At 51.3% G+C, this 26,854-nt stretch overlaps 1 protein-coding gene across 1 annotated transcript; it reads left to right on the top strand.

Moving 5' to 3' along the window:
• Positions 1-221: 221 nt before the first annotated feature.
• Positions 222-2,123, top strand: LOC114701211 (kelch repeat and BTB domain-containing protein 11). The gene is given in 18 exon segments (XM_028881207.1): positions 222-258; positions 261-301; positions 303-395; positions 397-617; positions 619-728; positions 731-800; positions 802-872; positions 875-952; positions 955-1,302; positions 1,305-1,520; positions 1,523-1,600; positions 1,603-1,658; positions 1,660-1,696; positions 1,699-1,737; positions 1,740-1,879; positions 1,881-1,978; positions 1,980-2,020; positions 2,023-2,123. Coding segments are annotated over 18 exon segments (1,821 nt in total). The 3' UTR covers positions 2,070-2,123.
• Positions 2,124-26,854: the final 24,731 nt, after the last annotated feature.

Raw genomic sequence — 26,854 nt, 5'->3', positions numbered from 1 at the left:
CCGCGGTTCAAAAGTTCAGTGGAGTTGGGCGCGTCCTCCTCGCAGGAAGGAGAGTGGGAAGGGCAAGGTGGGGTGCGTGAACAGGGGGTGTGGGGTGGTGGAATATGTGAATCTGATTGGGCCAAGGAAAGGGTTGCTGCCAAAGACCCCAGGGCAACGATCGCTCAGCCTCCACATGTGTGACGCCTGAGCTGGTAGAGACGCACACAACCCAAACCCTCATGGAGAACTCTGTGGCGTCTTTCGTCCTCTACCCCGGACGGAGCCCGGGACTCCGAGAGAGGACAGCCTGCCGCTGCCACGAGGAGGAGGAGGGCGCTGCGTCCCCGGCGCAGACACCCTGCAGTCTCAGCTCGCTGTGTTTCAGCTCCGGGGACGACTCCCCGCCGCAGTCTTCGCGCCTCTGCCGCGGAGGGCGCCTGCTCGCCTCCTCCTCCTCATCGCAGCGACTTGCGTGTGGAGACGTGGAGTGCGCGGTCAGCAGCGCCGCCCGGAGTCCCCGGAGGAGTGCGCGCGCCCGAAGAGCCCGCGTCGCGGAGAGCCCCTTCCCGCCACGAGGACGCGCGTCCTGCGGAGTCTCTAGACGAGCTCGGGGAGCCGGTGCCGGTGCCGCCGGGTCGGGTCCGCGCACGGAAAACCCGACCTGGTCATCGAGGTGGCGGGTCGCCGGCTGCGGGCGCATAAGGCGGTGCTGGCGGCGCGCAGCGACTACTTCCGCGCGCGCGCGTCACGGACGTGCTGCGGGTGCAAGGCGTGAGCTTCACGGCCCTGCGGCTGCTGCTGGCCGACGTAGCGGGTGCATGGCGGGCGTGCGCCCGACAACGTGGCCGAGGTGGTGGCCGGCGCGCGCCGCCTCCAGCTGCCCGGCGCTGCGCGCGCGCCACCGATGCCATGGCGCCGCATTTGAGCCTGGACAATTGCTACGAGGTGCTGAGCGCAGGCAAGCGGCAGCGCTGAGCGAGCTGCGCGACGCCGCCTACCGCTTCATGAGCGACCACTACCTGGAGGTGCTGCGCGAGCCCGCCGTCTTCGGGCGCCTGTCCGGTGCCGCGCGATCTGCTGCTGCGGCGCCCCTGGGGTCGGGCCGCGCCAGCCTGCTGGCTGCCGCGCGGACCACCGGGGAGCGGCGGGCAGCCGTCGCAGCGCCCGTCGCGGAGTCGCGCGGGGACGCGGCCGTTTATTGCTACCCAGGCGGAGGCCGGGAGTGGCGCGAGCTGACGCGGCTGCCCGAGGGCGCACCAGCGCGTGGTTGCGGCCTCTGCGTGCTCTTCAACTACCTCTTCGTGGCGGGCGGTGTGGCTCCGCGGGTCCCGATGGCCGCGCGCGCCCGTCGGACCAGGTGTTTTGCTACAACCCGGCCACCGACTCCTGGAGTACCGTGCGGCCACTGCGGCAGGCGCGCTCGCAGGTGCAGCTGCTGGCCCTGGACGGCCACCTGTACGCCGTGGGCGGCGAGTGCCTGCTCAGCGTGGAGCGTTATGACCCGCGAGCGGACCGCTGGACCGCGGTAGCCCCTCTGCCCCGGGCGCCTTCGCAGTGGCCCACGAGGCTGCAACCTGCAACGGCGAGATCTACGTGTCCGGGGCTCGCTTGTTCTACCGCTGCTCAAGTACGATCCCCGGCGCGATGAGTGGCAGGAGTGCATGCCCAGCAGCGCAGCGAGAGCGCTCTGCTGACATGGTGGCCCTCGACGGCTTCTTTATCGCTTTGACCTGTGCGGGAGCCGCGGTGACGCTCAGCTGCGGCGGGTCCAGGTGGCGGGGTCGCGTCTTCCGCTACCTTGCTGGCCAAGCAATGGAGCCAGTGTGCTGTGCACCTGCGGCCCCCGGGCGCCCCATCGGGCCTGCAGCCCTTCCGCTGCGTCGCCCTGGACGGTACATCTACTGTGTGAGCGCGCGGGGACCTGGCGCTACGTGCCTTCTCAGGATACTGAGGCTGGCGGCGAAATGGGACCTGGTGGCAGCTTTGAGCCCGAACCTAGGATCCTCTCTGGATGTCCGGGGCGTACTGTTTCCATTTGTGTCAACCTGCCTGAGAAACCGGACCGCGGGGAGCAGGGTGCCGCGTAGGACAGGATCAGCTGGGCAGCTCCACCGTCCAGCAGCTGGGGGTTGTGTCTGTGCAAGTGGCTAGCCCCCCCCCAGTGGGGGGGAGGGCAAAGAGGGCGCAGGAAAGGAGGGAAGCTATCGATAGGGCAGGCTGCTGGCACAGTGCATCATGCCACAGCTTTGCGAGTAGAAGCTTGGCTGGCTGGGTCTGAAGACTTTTTTTGCAATGCTGTTTTAAGCCCGCTTTGCAGCGCTGGATTCTCTGTTGCTTCACTTGGTTAGTGAGGAGGTTGATGGCATAAAGTTCGGGAAGATGCAGGTAAACCGATGCCTAAGGGTAGAGGCCACGGATGAAGCCAGATGCAAGGGTGGACATAAGGTGTGATGAGGAGCCTGCCCAGTCCCTTCCTTCCTTACCGGTGACTGCAAGGTTCTCAAGCTGAACGGGGTCCTAGAGCAGGCCAGGCATCAATCAACTGCGGGGGGGGGGTGGTTGCATCCCACACTGAGATTTAAAACCATAACTTCTAAGATCTACACGACCTGCAAAGTTCACAGTGTGAGGTGTAACTTGAAAGAGTAATGCGTCAAGTACTGAGGGTGAATCTTTGTTGACCAACATGGTTTCTAATTGCAAAACATACTGTGTCCAACCACAGACATACAACCAGGCCTGTGTTTTGGAGCGGAGGCATGCTTTGAGGCAACTGTGTAGAGGATGTTATTAGCGAGAGTGGTCATTTATCTTTGCTTAGATTTGAAGTCTTTGGTGAGGACATGCTATCCGGCAGCATGCTAAATGGGAAAGCATGGCCAGCAAGGGAGTCTTCTTACTGGAAGGACCCTAGGATGCCAGCTCTGCATGCTCCCCCACTTCCCCGTTTTAGAATGAACTAGGGCAAGCTTTCCCCACTGAAACAAGTTAGAGTCATGTGTTGATGGTTGCACGGTTTGAACTCTCCGCTTGGTTATGTTTTGACCATGTCTTCTGTGATGCTGATGAGGGGGATGAACTGAGAACCATCTCCCAAGAAAGTGTAGGAGAGTGATATGCTAAGGAGTAGGACAAGGAGAAATACATGTGTTTTGAATGTAGTTTAGCAAGTAAGTGACATTTATCTAACTTCCAAAATACCCTCATAGAGTTGAAAGGAGACTCATACTCAGAGAAGGTTGCAAGGACCAAAACCACATCATTTCTCTCGTGTGTTAGGATGTCGGATATTTTGAGTATATATGGGCAAGGCTTCCTATTTATTAAGACGTTAGGGACAAAAATGCATGCCCAAAATAACTGGTTCAGATTCCACATCTAGCCCATTGTTTTATTACAACAGGGTCCCTACACGTTGAGAGTTTCTAGAACATACATAGAGGAAGCTCCACATACACCATGTCATCTCCATAGAAGTCGGTGGTTAGCTGGGAAATAGGTCAGACTTTAAGAGTCTGCTCTGAAAGGTCACCGTGAAGTGTGTTTAGAAACAATCCGCGTGGTTATTCTGTATGACCCAGGGAATGGAGTTTAAGATTCTGTTTGTGTGTTCCAGTCGCTTTGTGCTTGCTCGTGATTACTCATAAACCAAGAAAATGTCTTAGCAACTTGGTTAATCATCTTAGGAAAGAAAAACAGATTTCTTATGGCCTGGTTTTATTGGTCTGTCTTAAAGGTGTCCTGGAGAAGGTCTGCAGATGAGCAAAGTGAAGTGATGTTTAGAGAGATACATCGCTCTGGAGTTCTGTTTCTGTTGCTAGTACTTTTGTATGAAACTGGTCCTATTTTCCATTCCTTAAGTACCAAACTTACTAAATACTGTTAAGTAGCTTTTTCTCGGAAGTCATTCCTCTGACGTTCACTTTTGAAATCTGGCCTCTTGAGTGACATGTCCCCGGAGAGGACAGATGTACACCAGACAGGAGTCTTCCTGTGAGGACTGGCAGCTATTGTGCCCCACAGAACACAAACAAAACCCAAGGAAGTCAAAAGGGTATATGTATTAATTTGTGAGCCGTGAAAGGAAAATTAGTTCATTAATCACAAATAGATGTGTGGCCAACAACCCATTTTTAGGGAACATATATTTTATATCCTGTTTTTAAATAGTGACCCCATATGAAAACGTACTACAGGCCCTGGCACGTCTTAGCAACCATGCATTTTGTTCTTGGGACTGGGAAGACCTACTACCCATCTGTCTTAGAGTCATTTCATGTTGACATAAGCAACTTAAAGGAGAGAGAGAGCTTATTCTGAGCTCAGAGTTCAGGTTACAGTCCTCATGCTGTGGAAGTCACGGGGCAGGACCTTGAGGAGCAGGTTATATTGATCTGCAGTCAAGGGACAGCGTTGAATGCCCTTTACCGCCCAGCTCCCTTTCTCCATGTAAACATTCCAGGACCCAGTCAGGAAACAGTGTGACCCATAGTGAGCAGCTCTCTCCATTTCAATTAATGCAATCAAGGTAACTCCCAGGCATGCTTAGAGGCCCATCTTCCAGGTGATTCTAGAGCTTGTCAGTAAACATGACCTTTGTGCCCCCCACCCCCACCCCCACAAACAGACATGAACTCTATAAGGTATCTGGTTTGGTAGTAAGGGGAGCAGGCATCTCTGGGATGTGCCTCCGGTGTGTGTGAACCAGGGTAGGTCCTTTTGTGTTCTACAGGCCGGTCACACTCTGCATCTAACTCCACCTAAGGGATGGTTGGTGTGAGCACAGATAAGGCTATCAGTTAAGAGTCAAATAAGGCATTTGTGACACCCGTTTTACAATCTCAGGACATTAACCCTTGCACACCGACATCCCGAGTGTTCTAGAGAACAGTGCTGCGTCAAGAGGAAAATGATTAACACACAGAAAGGATTGACCTTTTGTTTGGTTGATGGGTAATTACATTTGTATTGCCAGGGTTCATTTGGGATCCTAGGCAACGAGCTAATGTTTCTTGTTTTCTTTCTGTTTTGTACTTTGGCATGGGTCAAGCCCACCTCTAGCACAGACTCTTGGCAGCTTCGTGGACTTGGAATGTGGTGATTCGGTTTCTAAGGATAGGATGGCAGGAGTTTCTTTTACTCTATGAAAATGAATATTGTGGAAATTTTGCTGGCTGTTTATAACTTCTTACCTGTATTGGTTTTGCTATGTCGGGAAAAAAACAAAACAAAAAAACAAAACAATGAACAGTGATCTCTAGTGATCCAGTGGTGCCTGCACCAGCTGTTAGCAGACTTTCTCCAGGGTTGAAGCTGAATGCTCCGAGGGTCTGATGAAGTCAAGGTGAGTCAGGGCGTGACCATCCGGAGTGTCTTAGTGGCCGACGGGGGCCAAAGCGCTTTCTGGTGTTGTGTTAGTTCAGATGCCTTCTCTAGCTTACAGTCAGTTTTCATTTTTTGATTCTCAAAAATGTCCAATGTCCCCGTTTCTTCTGTGATTTTAGTCACCGGGAAGTAATGACCCACGCTAAAAAGTGGAACTGTGCCAGCTCTCTAGCTGCGTCTGCCTTTATCCAAGCTGCCATGCCGTTTATGCTCTGTCACATCCGTGAAGAGGGCTGTGCTGGAGACGCTGAAGAACCTGGCAGGAAACTGGTCCCGGCAGCCGCTTCACGTGGCTTGGTGGACCGGTGTGGGTTGAAGAAAAAGTCTAGGTGTATTCTAACGTGAGACTGCGGCCACCACCACCCGGCCCCCCACCATGCTTGGTAAAGCTCTGACCAGTACCTACTAAGTTCGCACATGCTGCCATTTAGTCAAGATCTGCACATGTTTAAGGGACAGCCAGGCCAGCTGTTACTGGGTATATAGTGACTGTGCTAACGCTTGAGTTTTATCCTAGGCATAAATACTGTAAATCCTTTATGTTTGCCACCTACGCCAAGACGAAATAAACCATGTGGAAACTGCCGGCGCTTCCGAAATTTTTGCTGTGTTTGCTTTTCCCCTGAGCCCAGAAATGGCAGCTGTGGTGTGTCCCATCATAACGGATTCTAAAAATGAGTCTTGAGAGACCTAGGGTTAGTATCACGGCAGCCAGCTTCCAAGGATGCTGAGGTCTCTTTCTCTCAGTCAGCCTCAGGATGTTCATGACCTCCATCTCTATACTTGTCCTCATCGCTAGCCAGGTCACAGCCAGGTCCTGCCCTGGAGGATGGGGTTATGGAGCCATGAGGGCTGGGTGTGGAATCATGAGGTTCACACAGCTGCCAGAACCAAGAAGTGGTCACTGCATGCCACGGGTGGGTGGGTGGGGTGGGGTGGCTGGGAATCCAGGACAGAGTGAGAGTGAGCCAAGCCAGGCCTTTGCTGTGGCTCCTGTAGGGGACAGGCAGAGCTGAGCAGACTACTCATTGTTGGCAGGTGTGACTGTTCTGGGTTCTGGCTTTGGGGTTCCTCTCCAGCTCCTTGGCTCTGTCTGGCCTTTGGGATCCTCTTTGATTCTCTGGCTCTGGGCAGTTCAGAGCATGGGGAGCATAGTTTTGCATCTGAAAGTCAGAGAAGGGTGTGGCTCTGTTGTCTGAGGGACGTGCTAGCCAAACCCTGTGCTGCTGTTCCTAGGAACTGACTGATTCGGGGGAAGGGGTGTCTCTCCCCAGCAGCAAGCTCTAGCATGCCAACACATCTTGAGACAGAAAACACAAGATAAGTCACATCAGCCAACCACACCTCTTGGAGAGGGTTCACGGGGAACTGGAGATATCTTGACATTCCATTCTCCCTATGAGCACCACCTGATTTGACTGGGATTCCACAGTGTATTGGGACTGGGGGCCTCCTACACATCACATGGCTTCCTGCCATCCCCAGAAAACTCAAATAAACCAGAACAGGCTCAGCAGCTGAGAAGAGGAGACCCCACTGAACAGAGCGGACCCAGATGAGCTGAGGAGAACCAGATGAGCTGAGGAGAACCAGATGTGCAGAGCAGACCCAACTGAACACAGGACCTGGGGAAGCACGGACGACTCCTAAGAGCTTGGGACACCCAGATGCGTGGGTATTGCCTACTTGACTTGGGTAGTAAGAAGTTTGGGGTTGGCTTGGGAGGCAATTAAATCAGGTGAACTTAGCCAGTCCTGGACAGAGGCCACTGAAGGGACTCTAGCCAACCTGAGCATGGCAAACATGGCTCTGGCAGGCCTTGCCCTTCTCCCCATCCCCCCTGCCTTGCTAAAAACACTTAGATTATATTCCTGAAGCTAGCCTCCAAGGTGTATTCCCTTATTTGGCCACTTCCTCTTCCTGAGGCTGCTCTCTTTTGTCCTGAGAACTTGGTCTTGGTGTGTCCTGAGCTGATACTGGTCCCTTCAGCCCCTGGGAAGGGAAGCCCAAAGTATTGAAGTCCAGCAATCAAAAGCCCCTTTTGACCACCCTCATTAACATGCCCAATTAAAATTAAACAATCAATCAAAATTAAACACCTCATCCTAACATGGGGTTTCCCTTTTACCTTATGAACTGCCATGTGCCTATGGCCATGCCTGTCTCCTCTCTATTCAGAGGCAGCCTTTGTCCCTCCCAGGACAAATATCTCCCCTCTCCTTTCTTCCCTTTTCTTTTCTCCTCATCTTCTATCTCCCGTCTTTGTCTCTTATTTTCTGCCCTTTGTCCTTCTGGGGCAAATAAATCTCTTTTGTCCTGAGAACTTGGTCTTGGTGTGTCCTGAGCTGATACTGGTCCCTTCAGCCCCTGGGAAGGGAAGCCCAAATCCTTGAGGGCCACAAAGCATGCTCTTTGGAGGGGCAGACCCAGGGTAGCCTAGCATGGAGGGAGGGACTCCCTATTCCTCCTCTGTAGGGGGAAAAGCTGGCATATGACTGATGTTCTCCTACTGGAGAGGGGTGTAAGCCTTGGACCCTAGGAGAATATTCTTGCTCTTAGGGACAGCCAAGTTTCCAGTGTGTGTGTGTGTGTGTGTGTGTTGTGTGTGTGTGTGTGTGTGTGTGTGTGTGTGATGGGAGGGGATGTCCAGATTCTGCTGGAACTTTGAGGACACCCACACACTATGTGTTTGTCTTAGGATCTGGACTATGAGAATGTTAAAACACAAAATTCTAAATACAAAGTTCCAGGGTTTTGAAGGCCCGTGAGCCTGGACTCCGGTATATTTTCTGGGCTCTGGTCCTGCTCCTTTATATCAGACATGGATAAAAAAAACAATGAATCACTCTTTCTGTATCTGCTTCCTGCTCCTTATGTTCAAGATGACATTTGGGTATTTAGGCAATGGTTCAGTGCTTGCCTTGCAAACACAAGACCTGGTTCCATCATCAGATTGAACCTAAAAACCCGGGTGTGGTAATATGTGCTTGTAATCCAAGAAATGGGAAGGTGGAAACAGGTGGAGCTCCATGCCTAGTGGCTAGCCAGCCTAGCTTACTTGGTGAGCTCCAGGCTGGCGAGACAATGCATCAAAAAGCTGAGTTAGGTAGTTAGTGCCTGAGGACCCACAGTAATGGTTTTCACTGTTGTGGTTGTCCTCTGGCCTCCACATGCTTGAGCACGTGTGTACATTCACACCTAAACATAGGCGTGCACACACACACACACACACACACACTAGCTGGCTCTAGCTGGCCCTGCCCACCTCCCACTCAGCTCCTTGTCCTATGTATTTGATGTGAAGTGGTGTCAACGTGGCCAGAGGACTTATGCCTCTTTCTAGATGGGGCACCTGCTCCTAAGTAAGCTCTACAGTGAGAGGTGAAGCCTAGACATGCTCACTGACTGTGGCAAAGCCACGGCCCGGAGAACACTGCCAACAACCCAGAAGGAAGAAGGAAAGCTGGTGTCTTAAATTCCCACCTCGTCTTTTCATGGCTGGATTGCGATTTTTCTTTCCAGGGCTGAAAACTACTGCTCCGCTGTCTGGATATGCCACGGTTTGCCTGTTCACCTCCTGAAGAGTGTCTTGGTTGCTTCTAAGGTTTTTAGAATTATGAGTAAAACAGTCACATATGGGTTTCTACATGAACACACTTTCAGTTTATGTTCCTTTGAGACCAACTCCAACACATTGTATTGTGTACTTGATGATACTCTCATTTCCTGCATACGGTTCAATGGCTTCTGTCCAAATGTATTTACATCCAAATGCGTGTCCATGTACTCAGAGAATCAGACAAAGAGTGGTGGTGCATGTCTCTAATCCTAGCACTTGGGAGGCTGAGGCGGGAGGATTGCCATGAGTTTGAGGCCAGGCTGGGATATATAATAGATATCTTGTCAACCTGGGGTTATGGGCAGGGGGATGGCCACATCTGTTGCTTGGTCTGAGGTGTGACCGGCAGGGCTCCACAGTCCAAATCTCCTTCCATTCATGACTACAATGTTGAGGTTTGTGATCCTGGGATGGTTCTCAGGTCACTGTCTGACCTTAGCCTGTCTCTGATGGCTGAGGTGGTGTACAGTTCTATCCTTCAATCAGAACAGCATCTATTGTCCTAAGACCAGCTGGGTCTGCTTGCAAAAGATCATCACAGCTGTGCATATCGACTGTCGACATCCTCCTAGAATGAGAGGGACGGAGGATTATTGGACCCTCACTTGAGTGTACCACCCATTCCTCCCAGCCAGTTGTATGCAAGGTTGCCTTAATTGCATGTGACCTCAGGCTCTTGAGGAGAGCCTGGAGCATAGAGCTGGGAAGATGAGGGGAAGGGGGGGGTTCTATTTAAGCAGCCACAAGGGAAGCCATCATTCATTCTGGGGGCAGACCTTCCAGCATGGCTCTTTCAGGGTCACCTACACTCTGTTAATGAGCCTAATGAACTCATTGGTTCCCTAGGTTGAACTTGGGTGCAACGGACCTTTGAAGGAGGGGGGAGGCATTGGTTAACACCCCCCCCCTTGAAAAAATTCATCAGACACTTGGGGCAGCGGAGGCAGGGCTGAGGAGTCCCGTTGCAAGGGTCCCTCTGCGGGGTGGGCTGTTGTCCCAGCAGGGGCTTTTGATGTGTGTGGAACCAGTGATGGCGACTGAGGACACCTAGGCCAGGCTCTTACAGACTTCACTGCCTGAGCTACAAAGCCTGTAAGAAGCTCATGGGCGCACTCCCCACTCACACACCTGTCTTGGCATGGGTGCCCAGGGCATGTGTGTTGTAGATACCATGATGTAAACTGTCCGAGGACCTGGGCAAGCCTTCTGGGGAGGTCCCTGTGACCTTGGACATGAAGCCGCTTAAGTCCACCATGTAATACCGTCCCCAGGCTCCTGTGTGGAGCGCGCCACCCCCAGGGCACCACCGAGACCAGAACACACCCTCCCATTCTTGCTTCTGTGCCTCCCCAGAGGAAAGTATGCGTTTCTGTCCCCCTACAGGAGCCCTGTGTGACCTGCCCAGGAATATCTCTGTGTCTCTTTCATGAATGTTTTCCGCTCATGCGTAGTTACTTGTAGGTTTCAGAGAGTCCCAGTTTGTTACTTTAGGGATTTTAAAAAATATACCCTTTATTGGCCAGCTAGCATTTTTTTTTTTAAATGTGTAGTTTTTCAAGACAGGGTTTCCCTGTGTAGCCCTGGCTGTCTTGGAACTCACTCTGTAGACCAGGCTGGCCTTGAACTCAGAGAGCCATCTACCTCTGCCGCCCGAGTGCTGGGATTAAAGGAATTCAAGGCATGTGCCACCACTGCCCAGCCCTCACTTAAAAAAATATTTTAAGTTAACATTTTTTCATATGTCTGAGTGTTTGGACTGCACATATTTTTGTGTACCACGTGCATGATGGATGATGACTGGTGCCCATGAAGACCCCAAGATGACATAGGATCTCTTGGAACTGGAGTTTCAGATGGTTTCAAACCACCAGGTGGGTACTAGGAATCAAACCCAGGTCCTTTGGGAGAGCAACCAGTGCTCTTAACTGCTGAGCCATCTCGCCAGCCACCAGTAGTTTCTTTTTCTTGTTTATCAAATCTATTCAGCCTTTCCCTAATAGTTTCTTATTTGGGGGTTAATTTTTAACAGTTTAGATATTTAATATTTGTTAATAGTACTATATAAACTCTTCATATATTGTAAGGACTCTTATAAAAGGAAACAATGTATTTTGTATAAGAAGCTTCTAAATGTGTTCTTTAAAACCTCAATTGCAACCGGGCGTTGGTGGCGCACGCCTTTTAATCCCAGCACTCGGGAGGCAGAGCCAGGTGGATCTCTGTGAGTTCGAGGCCAGCCTGGGCTACCAAATGAGCTCCAGAAAAGGCGCAAAGCTACACGGAGAAACCCTGTCTCGAAAAAAAAACAAAACAAACAAAAACAAAAAAAAAACCTCAATTGCGCGTGAGGTGGTGGCAGCAGTGGTGGCACACGCCTTTAATCCCAGCACTAGGGAGGCAGAGCCAGGAGGATCTCTGCGAGTTCGAGGCCAGCCTGGTCTACAGAGCGAGATCCAGGAGAGGCACCAAGACTACACAGAGAAACCCTGCCTCGAAAGACAAACAAACAAAAAAGTTAAATTGCATTTTATTTATTGTGTGAGATGAGGGTCACATTTGTGCCATGCAGTGCATGTGGAGGTCAGAGGGCAGCTCGGGGGAGTTGGTTCTTTCCGCCACGGGATTGAACTCAGGTGGTCAGCCTCGGTGGCAAGTGCCCTCCCTTACCAGCTGAGCCGTCTCCCCAGCCCACGTGCTCCCTTAATAGAAATGGGTGCATGTAAGACCATGTCCGGAAATGACCCGAACAAGGTCCTGATACAGAGTGGCGCTCAGGTGCAGGAGTGAGCAGAGGAGGTGACAGGAGGGATGCAGGTGACCTGGTCAGACCCAGACCTAGATCAAGACCTAGTGACGATGAACAGGGAGTGCCAGCCCTCCAGACACTGCAGCCGTGAGTGAGCCGCCCGCAGTTAGTAACTGCAGAGCCCCTCCTGAGCACACGGACTGCAGCGCCTCCGTTCTCACACAATTCAGGAGTACGTGGTAGCCTAGAAAAGAACTGCACGCATTAAAACTGGGTAGCTATTACGTGGTGACTGACCAAGTCTCTGGGATGTGATCTCGTAAAGGATCATCACAGATTCACCCTCAAGCCCCCCCCCCCCCCCTGCTCTCGTCAAGACCTCTGGACCTCCTCACCCTCCAGATGAGGGCTGGAGGAGTGTGGACAGCTTGACCCTTGGAAAACCGCGGAGCAGAGTAAGCGGCTCATCTGGAGAAAGCTGGGATCGGGGAGATGAACTCTCAGGGGTGCCCAAGCTTCTGACACCGTGAAAGACCGGGCCACCTTCGAGGTTTGAGCTCAAGAATGTCAAGAGCGCACTGAGTTATAGAAATCAGTTTACAGACTGGAGAGGTGGCTTCATCAATGAAGGGCTTGCCATGGAAACGTGGGGACACAAGTTTGGATCGCCAGTACCTGTGTAAAAGCCAGGTGGGCGGTGCGCATCACAGTGCTGGGCGGTGTGCACCACGGAGCTGGGGAGATCCAGAGCTCGCTGGCAGCCAGCATAGCTGAATTCATCTCTCAGTGAAAGATTGTGTCTTAAAAAATAAGGTGGTGACACAACTCAGGGTGAAGCAATTGCCATTGAATGACGAAAGCTTATGGACTGAGTCCAGGCCCTGGAACCTACGTAAAGGAGAGAACCAATTCCACAAAGTTGCCCTCTGACTGCTATATACTCATCAAACACACACACACACACACACACACACACCACACACAAAAATAGTAATAAAATATTAAATATTAAAAATGGAAACTTTAAAAAGGGCGGAGAGTGATCAATGGACACCCAAGGTCAACCTCTGGCCTCTACATGTATACACACACACACACACACACACACACACACACACACACACACACAATGCACCCATACAAAATACGTCTATTCAACACACATACAATACAAAACAGACAAACACACAAAATGAGAAACCCAAATCTCATTCATCATCAGCAAGCTTACCATTTTGTGTGGAGCTGTGTTCATAGCTATTCTGGGGCACCTGGCTGCAAGTTGGACCTGGCCGCCGAGTACATGTGTCTTCCTGAATTCCATATTAACCTTGGTTGTACAGCCTTACAGCATCGTTCTGTCCTGCCTTCATGGCATAATTATTATCTAACATATGGAGCAGTAAGTCTGTAAACCTAAAAATAACTCCCTCAAAGGATATCCTGGGAACTATGAGGTCAAGAGCTGAACAGTGACCCCCCTGCTGCTGCTAACATTTACTTGTAAAAGGCTACTTGACCTTTGAGTCTTATAGGAAGGAAGCCTGTGCTGTCCCCCCCCCCCCCATCTTGAGACAGGGTTTCTCTTTGCAGCCTACGCTGTCCTGGAACTCGCTCTGTAGACCAGGCTGGCCTTGAACAGAGATCTGCCTGCCTCTGCCTCCCAGTGCTGGGATTAAAGGTGTGCGCCGCCGCCGACTAGCTTTCCAGTCAGCTTCTCTTTTGTGTGATGCAGACCTTGGCCCTGAAACCCTGTATTTTACACCCCACTTCCACCAGTGCTCTGGCAGCCCAGTGCAGGAACCCACCGCATGGGTGGTAAGCAACAGCAGACCAGGTGTGTGCAGGTCACTACAGGACTCAGTATCCCTGAGTATCCACCCCAACCCCGGCAGCGGCTGGCTCAGGACCTGTGGCTCGAAAGCAGCTTAGCTGAGGAAATCTGCTTCTTCTTTGTACTTTTCCTGCTGTCCTGCCCCGACCCCCCCCGCCCCACCCATGTTCCCAGCTCCCTTTCCTTCCACGGTTTAGCCTGACATCACTGAGCCCGGGCACACTCTGTACACAGGCCACTTTCTTTGGTAGGTCTTGTGTGTCACAGTTTACCCTCTGTCCAACTGAGAACAGAAAATCAGCAGAGAAGTGCCCATTGTCCTGTGCCGTGGGGAGGACAGTGAAGGCTGCTGGGTGGACAAATGCTCTTCTCTGGCTGGCCCTCCAATCGGATTTCCTCTGGTTCCCCCTGCTCTGGCCGGATGTCATTGTGGGGCAGATTAAGAGTCTCAGTGGCATCGCTTCTCGGCCTTTTGGCTAAGATCAAGTGAAGAGTCTCAGTGGTTTCTCCAGAAGGCCCTTATGGAGAAAGTGAGTGGTTGTCGTGATGATTACCTACACTGTCATGAACAGTTGGGTGGGGGGCACTTTCTTTTTTCTTTTCTTTTTTTAAGTTTTTGGGAGTTCTGTTCAAAAGAAGGCCAAGGCTGAGAGCTAACAAAACCGGACCTGGATCCTCAGGTCTTTCCATGACCTCACCCTGAGAACAAGTGTCCCTTGCCTGCTCCCCATGCTCTGTCTTTATCTCTCCATTGCTGGTGATCCTTGGCTCTGCCTTTAAACTCTCTCTGTCTCCTTCTTCGGTCCAATTCAAATGATTTTCTGTCAGAGGTTTGGGTTCTGTGAATGGATGGACGATGTAAAAGCATCAAGGCAAGTCATGATTGACATCAGTCCTTGAGTGTGGGAGAGGAAGAGAGACCCAGGAGTGTGGGATGCGGACAGGAGAGCTCTAGTGGAATGTGTCTCCAAGGAGCCCCACCCGGCCTGGGACATCAACAGCTGGCTCCATCTGCTTTACTCAGATGCAGTAAGCAGGCTAGCGGAGCTGACGGCCCTAACTCCCACATGCCAGAGGCTCATGGGTTGCAAGCCGGAGAGGCTCACAGCTCTGATTCCTCAGCCCGGGCTTACAACCCCAAGCTTTCCAAGCTAGGAACTATCAGCTCTCCATGCTCAGGGCCAAGCAAGCTTTCGGCTTTTGATGATGGCTCTCTAGCTTTGGGTGCCAGGACCCTTGGCTCTTAGCGGCTCGTGTTCCAGCCCCCAGACTTCAGGTGTTCGAGGCTTGGCGCTCTACCCTCGGAAGCTCCCTGGAGCTCTTCTAGCCACAGGCTGGGGTTCTTCCTCGGTTTTTCGCACACTCAAGTTGGGCTGTTCGAGTTCTCTGTCGTCTCCAGCGGCTTCCTGAGGGGACAAGTGAGCTTCGGGTTTGCAGCCTCAGGACTCTCTCCAGCTGCCTTCTAGCTGCTGTCCCTGGGTGCCTGGGACTGGGGACCCAGAGCTTCACCTGTCCTTAGTGTCGCCTGCTCAGCCTACTCTCCCTGTGATAGAGACAATAGGTAACAATGTACCACCAGAAGAGGCCGTTACTGCCTCTTGTTGCAACATGGAGGTAGGAATAAACAGGAGAGGCCTCCTAGGTTAACCTGTCAAGAGTGAGAAATCACCTGCTTATGTATCGAAAAAAGGGGTGCAGCAGAATTCTGCTTAGCTGCAAGTCCGCCAGCTGCAGACTTGCATGTGCATGGCTTTTATATATTCTCTCTCTCTCTCTCTCTCTCTCTCTCTCTCTCTCTCTCTCTCTCTCTCTCTCTCACTCTTTGGTTTTTTGAGACAGGGTTTCTCTGTGTAGCTTTGCGCCTTTCCTGGAACTCACTTGGTAGCCAGGCTGGCCTCGAACTCACAGAGATCCACCTGCCTCTGCCTCCCGAGTGCTGGGATTAAAGGTGTGCGCCACACTGCCCGGCCTATATACACCTCTCTTAAGGAGAGGTGGCTCAGCGGTTAAGAGCACTGACTGCTCTTCCAAAGGTCCCCCGAGTTCAATTCCCAGGAACCACATGGTGGCTCACAACATCTGCAACAGGACCTGATGCCCTCTTCTGGCTTGCAGGTATACACGCGGAGCACTCATACATAAAATATAAATAAATAAAAATTAAAAAAAGAACCATTCGGAAGCCTGGCACTTCACCAAGAGCAGGCACTTCAGGTGATTCTCTGCCAAGCTGCTCCTCTTGAGGCAAAGGCTGAACAAGGTCATCTGAAGTTCCCTGAGGTGTGCCTAGCCTGGCTTGGAGTTTTCCAAGGTGCCTGTGGTGGTAGTGGCTGAGGTAGGAATCGCTGCGTGAGAAGCAGCTGTGGCTACAGGAGTCCCTGCAGCTGGAGTTTCCTCAGAAACTGAGTGCTGAGAAAGTGAATCGAAGATGCTGGGATGGATGAGGAGAGATGATGAGGTCAAGGACCAGGGGTTGAGGCACCGACTCTTCCTAGAGGCTCGGTCTCTATTTCCCTAAGGTCCTGCAGGTGGGGAGGACTTGCTTGATTATCTCCAGTAGTCACCATGATGGACCAGAAAACTGAACTGTGCATAGCCCCAGCTCTCAGGAACCCTGGGTTATAGGCTCCACAATCCCCCAAACTGTTAGTGTCTCCGCTTCTGAAACCCACCAGCCCTTTGAAGGGCAGAACCACAGTCCTTTCCTCCCTCCCTCCCTCCCTCCCTCCTCCCTCTCTCTTCTTGAGGCCTAGGCTGTAGCCCTGACCGGTTCTGATCCTTTCTGCCTTTTGCTGGGCAGTAGGTACAGTGTAGCAACACCCAGCCTTCCTCTGTGGCACTGCCCATCAGACTCAGACTCCATGTCCTGATGCTGTCCCTGGCAGGCTATGTTCAACTGCTGGACCTTTACTCAGGGTCTCCAACCTGCTCCTCTGGTCTTCACCGCCCCCCCCCCTGCCCCATGCATAGTGTCCTATTAGCTGCTGCCAGGAAGCTGAACATGGAGGGGAATAGACCAAGAGAACCACAGAAGTTCACCCCCAGGTACCAAGAGTGGCCACATGCTTTTCCTTTTACATTTAAGCTCCACACCACCTCTCCTTAGGCAGGGAGCCTGGCCACTCAGGCTCGTGGCTCGTTTCACTGAGACACTGAACAAGGTTTTGTCTTCCTTAGGACACTGCCACAGTCCCACATCTGAGGACATCCTTTTTCCCACAGATATGGCCTGGTTGCCTCCCCAGCCTGGCAGGACGTATGCAAGCATCTCCTTTGCATTTCATCTTCGTGATACAATTACAGCTCCTGACTGTTTCATATTCATCTAGTAGTAGTTTAGCCAATCTCATTCTCAGTAGACTTAACGTTTGAAACATTAGTTAGGAAATGGACAATGCCGAGCCGACCATTAATACTTTATCACTCACTTTGCTTTAGGGATACAGCACTCCAAGGGTGATGCTGCAGCTGAGGGTCATCGACGAATGACTCAACTTACCCACTGGGATCAAAGCCTTCAACACTCAATATCTTAACCATAGCAGCCTCCTAGCAGGGTGGCAGCCCTTAGGGGTGACACTGTAGTCTAGGATATTGCTTGTCTTGTAGCTTCACCTGAGCATGGGCTCGGTACCACAGCATCCATGGTCTGCATTCTGGATGGATGGATGGAGAGGGCCTCACAGGGAACTGTGGGTGTTAAAGTCCGTGGCTGTGACAGAGAAGGAGCCATTTTGAGGTCTGTTCTGCTGCTGTGGGAGAGGAGATTGGCCATGGCAGTGCTACCTGTTTGGTCCTGCAGGCTGCTCTGGGTTTCCTGACCCTGACTATGGTAGCCTGGTCTTGGGAGAAGAGGTGGAAGGTTGATGAGCCTAACAGAAAACAAATCCACCAGAGCCCCTGAACACCATGCAGAAAGTTGTGTCTTTTTGTTTCAATATTAGAATAGAGTGCACTGGTACCCCCCTGCCCCCGCATTGACACAAAGCAGTGTCTATACCGCATGGGTCACAGTCCTCACCTTCAGGTGACCTGTGAGTGAGTCAGGACAATCTGTTGTCACTAGGGTGGAAATGGCATAGAATAAACATGAAGTTGGGTAAATAATTATTCCTACACCATGGCTTGGACTGAAACGTGTTGTCCTAACAAATCTGAGAGCTGTTGGTGAAAATGTGGGTTGGCACTAACAGAGCAAGAACCCCTTTCTTACAGAGCCCCGCTCCCATGCCTTATGGGGCTGTGTCCTCTCCATTACTTACAGTCTCAGCTTCACAGGTGGAGTCAGGGGTATTCAACATGGCACCCTCAGGCACCCACCCAGCAAAAGCTGACCTGGACCCACTGGCGGGCTATTTAAAATGTAATGTATTTCATCTGCTAAGTGCATTTTGCCACACAGGGTCTCCGTGTCCTGTGCACATTGCTGGTAACTTGTCCCAACCACTTCCCAGGTTGCCACCATGGAGCACCACGCATGGGCTCATGTAATGCCAACAGTGGACTGTATAGGCCACATTCCACTCTACTCCGGACCACCCTGAATGTCCATCCACCCTCACCAGTCCAAGACCCTCTCCAGACACCAGCGTCTGGATTAGAGCCTTGGCACCTGCTTTGGGGGCATCGACATACAGCCCAGAACTCTTTGTACTTTCCCATGCTGTGAGGAGTTTTGTTTCTTCTAGTTCGGGTCTCTGTTAGAATGGCTTTGCAAATTCTAATCCGAGCCATTGGATTCTTACTGGAAAGTGGGCATCAAACGCTCACAAATGGCTTTGATGGGCTCTGCAGTGAGTGATGTAACCGCCTCTAGATTTCCCACAGCCATAGATCTCAGGCCAAGGCTTGGGAGGTGCAACTCCAAATCCAACAGCACCCCCTGCAGGTGACTACAGCACACTGCAACTGTTAGGTCAAACTGGAGAAAATGTTCAGAATATTGAGAATGAGACAAGTAAAAGCATATTCAATAACAACAAAGTTACTAAGGATAAATGGCAATAATAATGCCATGCTTTCAATCTTTTACTTTGTGTGTATGCATGCTTGTGTGAGTGTGTGTGTGCCTGTATTCGGGCGTGTGAATGTGGGTGTGTGTGTGTGTGCCACAGTGTGCATTTGAAGTTGATGGGTTCTCTTCAGGCTTTGCTTCTCACCTTCCTCCTTGTTGGAGACAGAACCCTATTTTTTGCTGTTTTTTTTTCCCACTCTGTATACACCAGGATAGTTGGCTACAAGCTCCCAGGCACTCTCCCCATTTCTGCCTCCCATATGGAAACACGTGGATTACAAACCTAGGCTATTGTGCCCGGCTTAGGTAAGTTCTGGAAATTGGAACTCAGGCCCTCAAACTTCTGTGGCGAGCAATTTATCCAGTGAGCCATCTCCCCAGCCTTTCAGAATATTTTAGGTACATTTTTTAATATTATTTAAGGAGTGCATGCACAATAAATGCTTGCTAATTAAAGACATGAAATGCATTTTCTTTTCAGGGCAGTGCCTGCCATGCAGATGACAAGCACCCTGTCAGCACATGTTTCTGCCTATAATACAGCCCACGATGTCCCCAGTGGGTGTCTGCTTCAGCCCACGATGTCCCCAGTGGGTGCCTGCTTCTGTGTGAGCTCCGTGTTCTCTGTTGATGGACTGAGAGACAGCGCCCCAAGGAGCCTATTGGTCCTGTAACCAACAGGGCTTTACCCCACTTCGGAAAATCCCCATCGTCATCCCAGAATTCTTCACCATGGGCCAGAATCTGTGTCTAGCACTCACCATGTAAAAACTGGAAGGCTGTGGGAGAGTCAGTGCTTAGGAGTTCCAGCCTCATTCAGCCATTCCGGTTCATGCTAGATGGCCTTTGTCTTGGTATTGTTCCCCTGCGCCAGGACCTGTCTCCACCACACCGTGGATCCCCAGTTCCTAATTACTTTGCCCCACACAGTGTGACTGAGGTAGGGCAGGTGAGGACACTTCAGATACAGTGTTACTTTTGTGCTTTGGGACTCCAGGGAGCCTGTGAGTGTCGCCTGCTAGAGGCCACACTAGATGGGGACCTCTGTGATGCTTCCCACTCACGGGCCTTTTTTTTTTTTTTTTTTTTTTTTTTTTTTTTTTTTTTTTTTCTTCTCACAGTTGCTTCTGGCCCTGGCCATTGACTTTTCAAATATAAGAATAATATTTTATCTAAAGGGATCATTTGACATCAATTATTTATACTAAGCTAACACTTTCTAAATGTGAGGTCATCTTTAAACTGAAAATTATCATAATCACGAGGAGTCACCCGTCCACTTAATAACTACTTATTAACAGATAAAACTAGGAGGTTGTTTTAAAAAATACGGGTCTGACACTTGGCTGCCAGTTAGACGGCAGGAAACAAATCAAACCTCAACAGGCAGAGGCAAGCTGTGTTAGCCACTCAGGGAAGCGGGCTTCATTGCAGGCAAACCCTCTCCAGTGGAATTTAATGCCCTCTTCAATGAAATTTTTATGTCACACCCTCAGCAGGCTAAGTGGCTCCAGTCTGCTGTATTTACAACACAGCATGCCAAGGAAGGTGCCTACCATCTTTCTTTCTTGAATATAACCTTAACTTGAGCATGCTCAGGAGCTCACATCTTAACAGTGTGTTCAGTGATGTGCCCACCTCTGAAGTGAGTATGTGTAGGCTCCCCGAGTAACATCCGGGCACTTCGGGGAAGGCACTGCGTTGGAAATGGAACCCCTGTCCTTTCCTGGGCAGGCAATGAATCTTCCCCTTCTCGTTTCATGCTGGTTTGTTTTGACTTTGTACTCACTAAGATGCAAACCCAAGGCATTGGTTACAGAACCAGAATTTCGTCCAGAAAACCCAGGATGTTTGCCCAGCAACCACCTGCTCAGCCTCGAGTGGCATTTCCTTGTCAATCTGTGGTCAAGGAGGACAGTTTTGAGATGCTGGATGTAATTCATTCTGTCTATAGAAATCCCCGTTTGCCTTCGCTCAATGCTTCCTGTTGCACACCTGTTTCCATCACGGGGCATTCAGCTCCCAGTATCAATGTTCTGAAGACAGTTTCTCCAATGCTTATTATTTAGGTCAAGAACACTACATATGAGATCTTCCCATTGCTGTGTCTCTGCATCCCTTCCTCCTGGGGACCATGTTTGCAAGTGATAACCATCCTTTAAGAAACAGGGCAGAGCCCAGGTGTCACAGAATGTGAGGAAAGTTAAGGATTTGGTCCTCGTCTTGGTCTGATGAAGCCGAGACATGTCTCTGCGGGTTTCCTGGAGGCTATGCCTGGTAGACTGGGTCCCAGGAGCTGCAGGCGGGGTGCGGCTGGTTCTATGTGGGCAAAGTGGGTGGCAGTGGGTGCACCTCTTTAGAATCACTTTATCTTTCTGGGTTTAGATGAGACCCACAGTAGAGAGAGAAGTCGATTTTATGAACACACACACACACACACACACACACACACACAGGAGCAATGACAAAATAAAGGAGTGTTAGTATTTGAGTAGTCTTAAAGGGATGGGTCAACTGTTTCAACACAGACGTCTGCTTCCGGGGGAATCTAGTCACCAAGCCGACTTCCTTGGTTGTGAAGAACAGGTGAGCAGTGGGAATTATCCCTCCCAACCGACCTACCTCACAAGGAACACAGACGCTTTAGTGGCACCGTAAGTCAGGTTTGGGCTCACCCTGCCCTCCTCTGTTTGTGATGTTCCTGAGGTGGCTCCACAGAGGCGCGCGCGGCAAGGAGAACACTGGCATTCTAGAGGCAACAAAGAAGAGTTCGTATCCCAGATGTTTCCCTTTACCAGAACCTGGAATTTCTGTTTCTTACCAGGCTTTTAGCACTGTGTTCTTTCCCCATGCTTCCCAAGGTCGTGCGTGGAGGCCTTTGTTCCTGAAACTTCTCAACAACTTCCAACCGTAGGTCACATGTAGCGAGGCTGCCGCCATGGCGGTTTTATCGGCTTCGTACTTTATCCGTAGTGGAGTCTCAGTGTTGTTGGGGGGACCCCTGCAGTGTTGTTGGGGGGACCCCTGCAGCTCATGGGGCTCCACAGCCTTCTAACTCTGCCTTTAAAGTCCTCGTGGAGCTGATACACGGGTCTTGTAAGGATACATGGCCCCAAATCTACGGTTTGGCTGCCTGGTGGAGCCATCTGTATAGGGGGGGAAAGGACCTGAAGATCACACGAGAGCTTCTTGGGGTGGGTCATTCCGAGCCAGTATTTAATGACAGATATTGTATTATCTCATACATAGTTTCAGTATCTGGATTTTTAAAAAATATTTCTAAGAATTGTTTAGTCTTAGTGTATTTTTTTTTTTTTTTTGCCCCCATCTCTCTTACTTTTCAGGGTGGGAAATATGTTGGTTCTATTTTTTTTTTTTTTGAGACAGGGTTTCTCTGTATAGCTTTGGTGCCTGTCCTGGATCTCACTCTGTAGACCAGGCTGGCCTCGAACTCACAGAGATCCGCCTGCCTTTGCCTCCCGAGTGCTGGATTAAAGGTGTGTGCCACCACGCCTGGCAGTTCTATTTTTAAAAATAGAACTATCCTAAATTTGTTACTTGTTTTTGAGATTTTTAAAAAATATTTACTTATTTTTATTTTATGTGTAGGACTGTTGGCTTGTATGTGTGCCTGTGCACCAGGTGCATGCCTGGTGCCTTTGAAGGAGGCCAGAAGAGGGCGTCGGAGTCCCTGGAACTGGGGTTACAGACGGTTTTGAGCCTCCCTGTGAGCTCTGGGAAGTCAGCCCAGGTCATCTGGAGGAGCGGCCGGTGCTCTTAGCTGCTGAACCCTCTCTTCAGCTCTTGTTTCATCTGTTTGTACTCACTATTCAGCCTCCCCATCTCCCTGCTCCTTCCTGCCTTTGTTGTTGTTCCCAATCGTGGGGGGCAGGTTGGGGGCAGCAAAGGCTGTTGTCTGGTGACACAGTTACTCTGACCCCTCACTCCGCACCCCTCATCCCCCAAACCCCACCTCCATGCTGCTCTGTTGTCTGTTAGACACAATTACTGTGACTAGCCAGAGCCCCAGTCAGGAATAATGTAACTTTTCCTATATTGCAAAGGATCATGGGTACTTTTTTTGCTCACTGTCTTTGAGCTCCAGTTAGGGAAGTTCTCAGGGAAGAGGAGATTTCTGGTGGCTTGGTGCTCCCTCTTGTGGCCACATGTGAGATTGCAGCGGTGGCTGTTTAGAGTGCCGGACAGAAGGGCTCTCGGGAGGAGAACTCTCGTTTATGGTTTTTTTGTAAATCTTTTTCGCAGTGATTGCCTAAGTTAATGAGAGTGTTAGTTACTTGTTGATGAGACAGAATACCCGACAGATCAACTCAGGGGGGAGGAGCTTGTTTGGGCCACTATTTGAGAGGATACATAGTCATCGTGGAGGGGAGGCTTCGAAAGGGCAGGAGGCATCTGGTCAGGCAGCGAGGAAACAGAGCGAGGTGAATGCTTTTTATGAAGCCTGGAACCCCGGTCCATGTGACCATGGCACCCCCCAGTACCCCCATATTTGTAGTGGCTCACATCAGCTAACCCTTCGTGAAAACACCCACCCAGACCTACCCAGAGGCATGCCTCTTAGGTGGTTCTAGATCCAATTAAATGAACAACTCTTGTGCACAGGTACCGTGAGTGTCAGGTTAAACATGTGCATTCTTAGTGCCTCTGCTCTCTGGATCGGCTGGGTGTGTTCAGGGTGACAGACGTCTGGACCTCTGGGCATGCAGTGGTTATCGACAGTCCCTCTTTCCAGTCTCAGCGTGGCTCTGCTGTCGATGATCAACTGTAAGGGACCTGTGGGAGAGAGGTCGTCCCGAGAGAGCTCCTGTCTAACCACTGTAGCAGGAATCTTAAAAGTTCTTATTAATGAAATCAAACCTGAGCCAAGCATTGGGGGTGAACACTGGAAGATCAGAGAACCAGAACAAGCCACAGCTAACCTCACCTGGCCAACTTCTCAGCTGGTCTTGTTTCCTCAGACTGGAAGCTTCTGGTCCTCATCCCAATGGCTCTCAGCTGAACTGTGCTGCTAGAAGCCTGAAAGCTTAACCAGCCAAATGCTTAACCAGCAAATGCCTCTAGTTTCTGGTCCTGATGCCTTATATACCTTTCTGCTTCTACCACCACTCCCTGACATTAAAGGCTCACTCCCTGGGATTAAAGGCGTGTGTCACCATGCCTGGCTCTTTCCAATGTGGCCTTGAACACACAGAGATCCCAGATGGATTTCTGCCTCTGGAATGCTAGGATTAAAGGCGTGAGTGCCACCATTTTCTAGCCTCTGTATCTAGTGGCTGTTCTGTCTCTGACCCCAGATAAATTTATTAGGGCACACAATTTTTGGGGAACACAATACCACCACAAACCACTTCACACTCACCCTTTCCTTTGGTTGGGAAGCCGAACCAGTGTCTCATCCAAGGTCACAGATCTGGCGGTGAGTGTCTGGCCAGGACGCAGCCTGGGATGTCTGCCCCGTCCTGACACTTATACAGGCAGCTGCGGGTCCCTGGCAGCGGGGGGGGGGGCGCTGACAACAGACGATTTACGCTAAGGGATGGGACTAGGACTGTCTGGGCCCACACCTGAGAGTGGGCCTGTCCCCGAGGGAGAACCCCTCAGGTGTTGGCTTCATTTGGGTCTTGGGTTAGCAGAGGTGGCATAACCCCGAGAAGGACTCACCCTTCTTCCTGTCTTTCCTATTGGTTGGGCAGCCATGGTTCTTAGTTGTGTCCAGAGAATGTGAGACAGTTGAGGCTGCTGAGGATCCGCCAAGCTTAAGGTTTACGTGGACCAGCAGCATATTCCCAGAAAGCCAAGGGAAGCAGGCATGGCATCCCGGCTCTGTGAACGTGTAGCCTCAGCCTCGAGGCAGGGTTGGCTGAAATTGCAGTGAGTACAGTTGTTGATTTAGTTGTTCTTTGGAGATAGGGTCTCACGGGTCTTGGGCTGGTCTTGAACTTGATATGTAACTGAAGATGGCCCTGAGCTCTTGATCTCCCTGCCTTCACCTCGTAAGGGCTGAGAGTATAGGCCTGCCCACCACACCAGACTCCAGTGGCTGTTTATGTGGCTCTTTAAATGACTTTTGGCTTCCCACCTCTGTTGTTGACTCTGTCTTGTCCGAAAGTTGCTCAGTCCACTGGGCTCACGCGTGTGCACTCCCCACACTTTTTCACCAAGGCCTCCTGAGCTGGAGTTCTGTCCCAGGTCCAGGCTGGACTAGATGGTAGCCCAGACTTTGATCGTGGCCTGGCTTTTGGGTAACTCCCATCCCTCCCAGGAGCTCCACCACAGAGGGAGGGCTCGAAATCAGAAGTGGTGAATTTTAGTTCACTGGCTTTTCACAGACCTCTCTGGACTGTGGTTTTTCTACTCCCGCAGTTGAGGTGAAGGTAAGGACGCCGCTCTCGTGGATCTCTGCAGTAGGAGTTCCTCTCACGGCTGTGGTTCAGCCTGGTCGTTACCCCAACAGCTCTCTTTTCAGGCCAGTGGGCACACTGTTTGCTTCACGCTCGCCGGGACAGGCAGGGCCCGCGGAGCGGACTCTTGGGCCTGCTGCCACTTTTATTTTATTGCAGCCACGGTTCTTGTAAACACGTGGCGTGGCACACTGCTGCTAATCTTTGAGCCTCTGAGCATTTTCAGAATGGAATCCTTGTTGGCATGGCTGGTCCGGGCCTTCATGACTGTTTCCTGGAGCCTGTCGTGGGCCAGGCAGCTGGCCACACAGTCCTGTGCAGCAGCAAGCTTAGGCTCAGAGCACGACCGTGCAGAACGGAGCCCAGCCTCTTGGGGCTTCAACTGGGAGTATCTAATCTGATTCCCACTGTGCCAATGAGGAAGTCAAGGCCCAGGGCAGCTGAAGGGATTCTTAATAGGCATTCAGCTCCCAGAATAGATTAACAAGCAGAGTCCACCCAAGCTGGTGCCCTTGATTCCAGTTCAGGGCTCTCCATCTAAACCTGGCTGCCTCCTGTCTTAGCCTGGCTCACTGAAGCCACTGTGGGAATCAACCCCCTAGGGGCTGGATATGACTCAGTCAGTAATGCACTTGCCACACAAGCCTGAGGACCTCGGTTTGGATCCTAGCACCTACACACCAGGCAGATGCGGTGGCACACGTCTTAACCCCAGTGCTGGGGCACAGAGACAGGCAGATCCCTGGAGCCCATTGGTTAGGCAGTGTAGGGGACTCAGTGAACTCCAGGTTCAGCGAGAGACCCTGCCTCGAAATACACAAGGGCACAGTGGTTGAAGAAGACACTGAAACCTCTGTTTTCCCAGTGCATGCAAATGCGCATGTGCACACACATGCACACACTAACGTGGGCAGGTACATACACCCTCACCTGCAAGAAATACATGCAAACACCAGAGTCAGATGTTTCTAAAGGCTGATGCCTGCCCATAGAACCTGGGTAAAACCCAAGCCTTCACATTGAATGGAATATATACCCACTGACTCTCTATAGCGTGCTGGAGACGGATGTGTCAGAGCAAAGATGAAGGCCTATGCCAACATCTGCAGGCCCCTGGTGTAGACAGGTTGTGAGAGAGTATGCTATCCGCCGGTAAATTCCAGCTGGGTGGGCTCCTCCCACAGGTTAAGATGCTGCAGGAATGTTTCACTGCAGCCCAGCGTGCTAGCTAGATGCATGGGTGTGCGGCTGCCCAGATAACTATACACACACTAAGCCACTTGTATTCCCTCCGTCACGCACTAGGCCTCATGTCCTCTGTGGCTTCCTGTCTGCTAAGAACGCTTTCGCCCTTGGCCTGCTGAAGACAGACCTTTGCAGTCTGAGGGAAAGCCTCCCGCTGCTGCTCCGAGTCCTGGGCTTCCTGCCGCTCACTGGGGCCTGGGCACGTAGCTTGGGTTGAACACGCTGGAGCTGGTGCCAGAGGGTTGCACACGTGATACCTGCCAGGTACATTGCTGAGATCTGTTGATGGGTTTCCTAGGATACGTTGTGATCTGCAAAATACGGAAAGCCTGTGGGCTCCATTACGGAGACTCGGAGTGATGCCAGACACCAAGCATGCAGGCTGGGCAAGTGACCTTACGCCACAGAAACCATGCTTGTCTTAAAATGAAGAGCGCCTGCTAAGAGAAGCTGTGTGTGGTCTCCCGGTGCGAGAACCTGGGTTTTATTATTCCAGTTCCAGTGGGGGGTAGAGTGCATTTCTGGTGTGTGGAAAGTGTCAGGTATAGTGAGGAAAGCCCTGACCCAAGATCTAAAGTATAGCTTGTCACACTGACATTGGTCTCAG

The sequence above is a fragment of the Peromyscus leucopus genome, unplaced genomic scaffold (assembly GCF_004664715.2).
Source record: "Peromyscus leucopus breed LL Stock unplaced genomic scaffold, UCI_PerLeu_2.1 scaffold_515, whole genome shotgun sequence".
Lineage (NCBI taxonomy): Eukaryota > Metazoa > Chordata > Mammalia > Rodentia > Cricetidae > Peromyscus > Peromyscus leucopus.
This window is presented reverse-complemented; position numbering and strand designations above follow the sequence as displayed.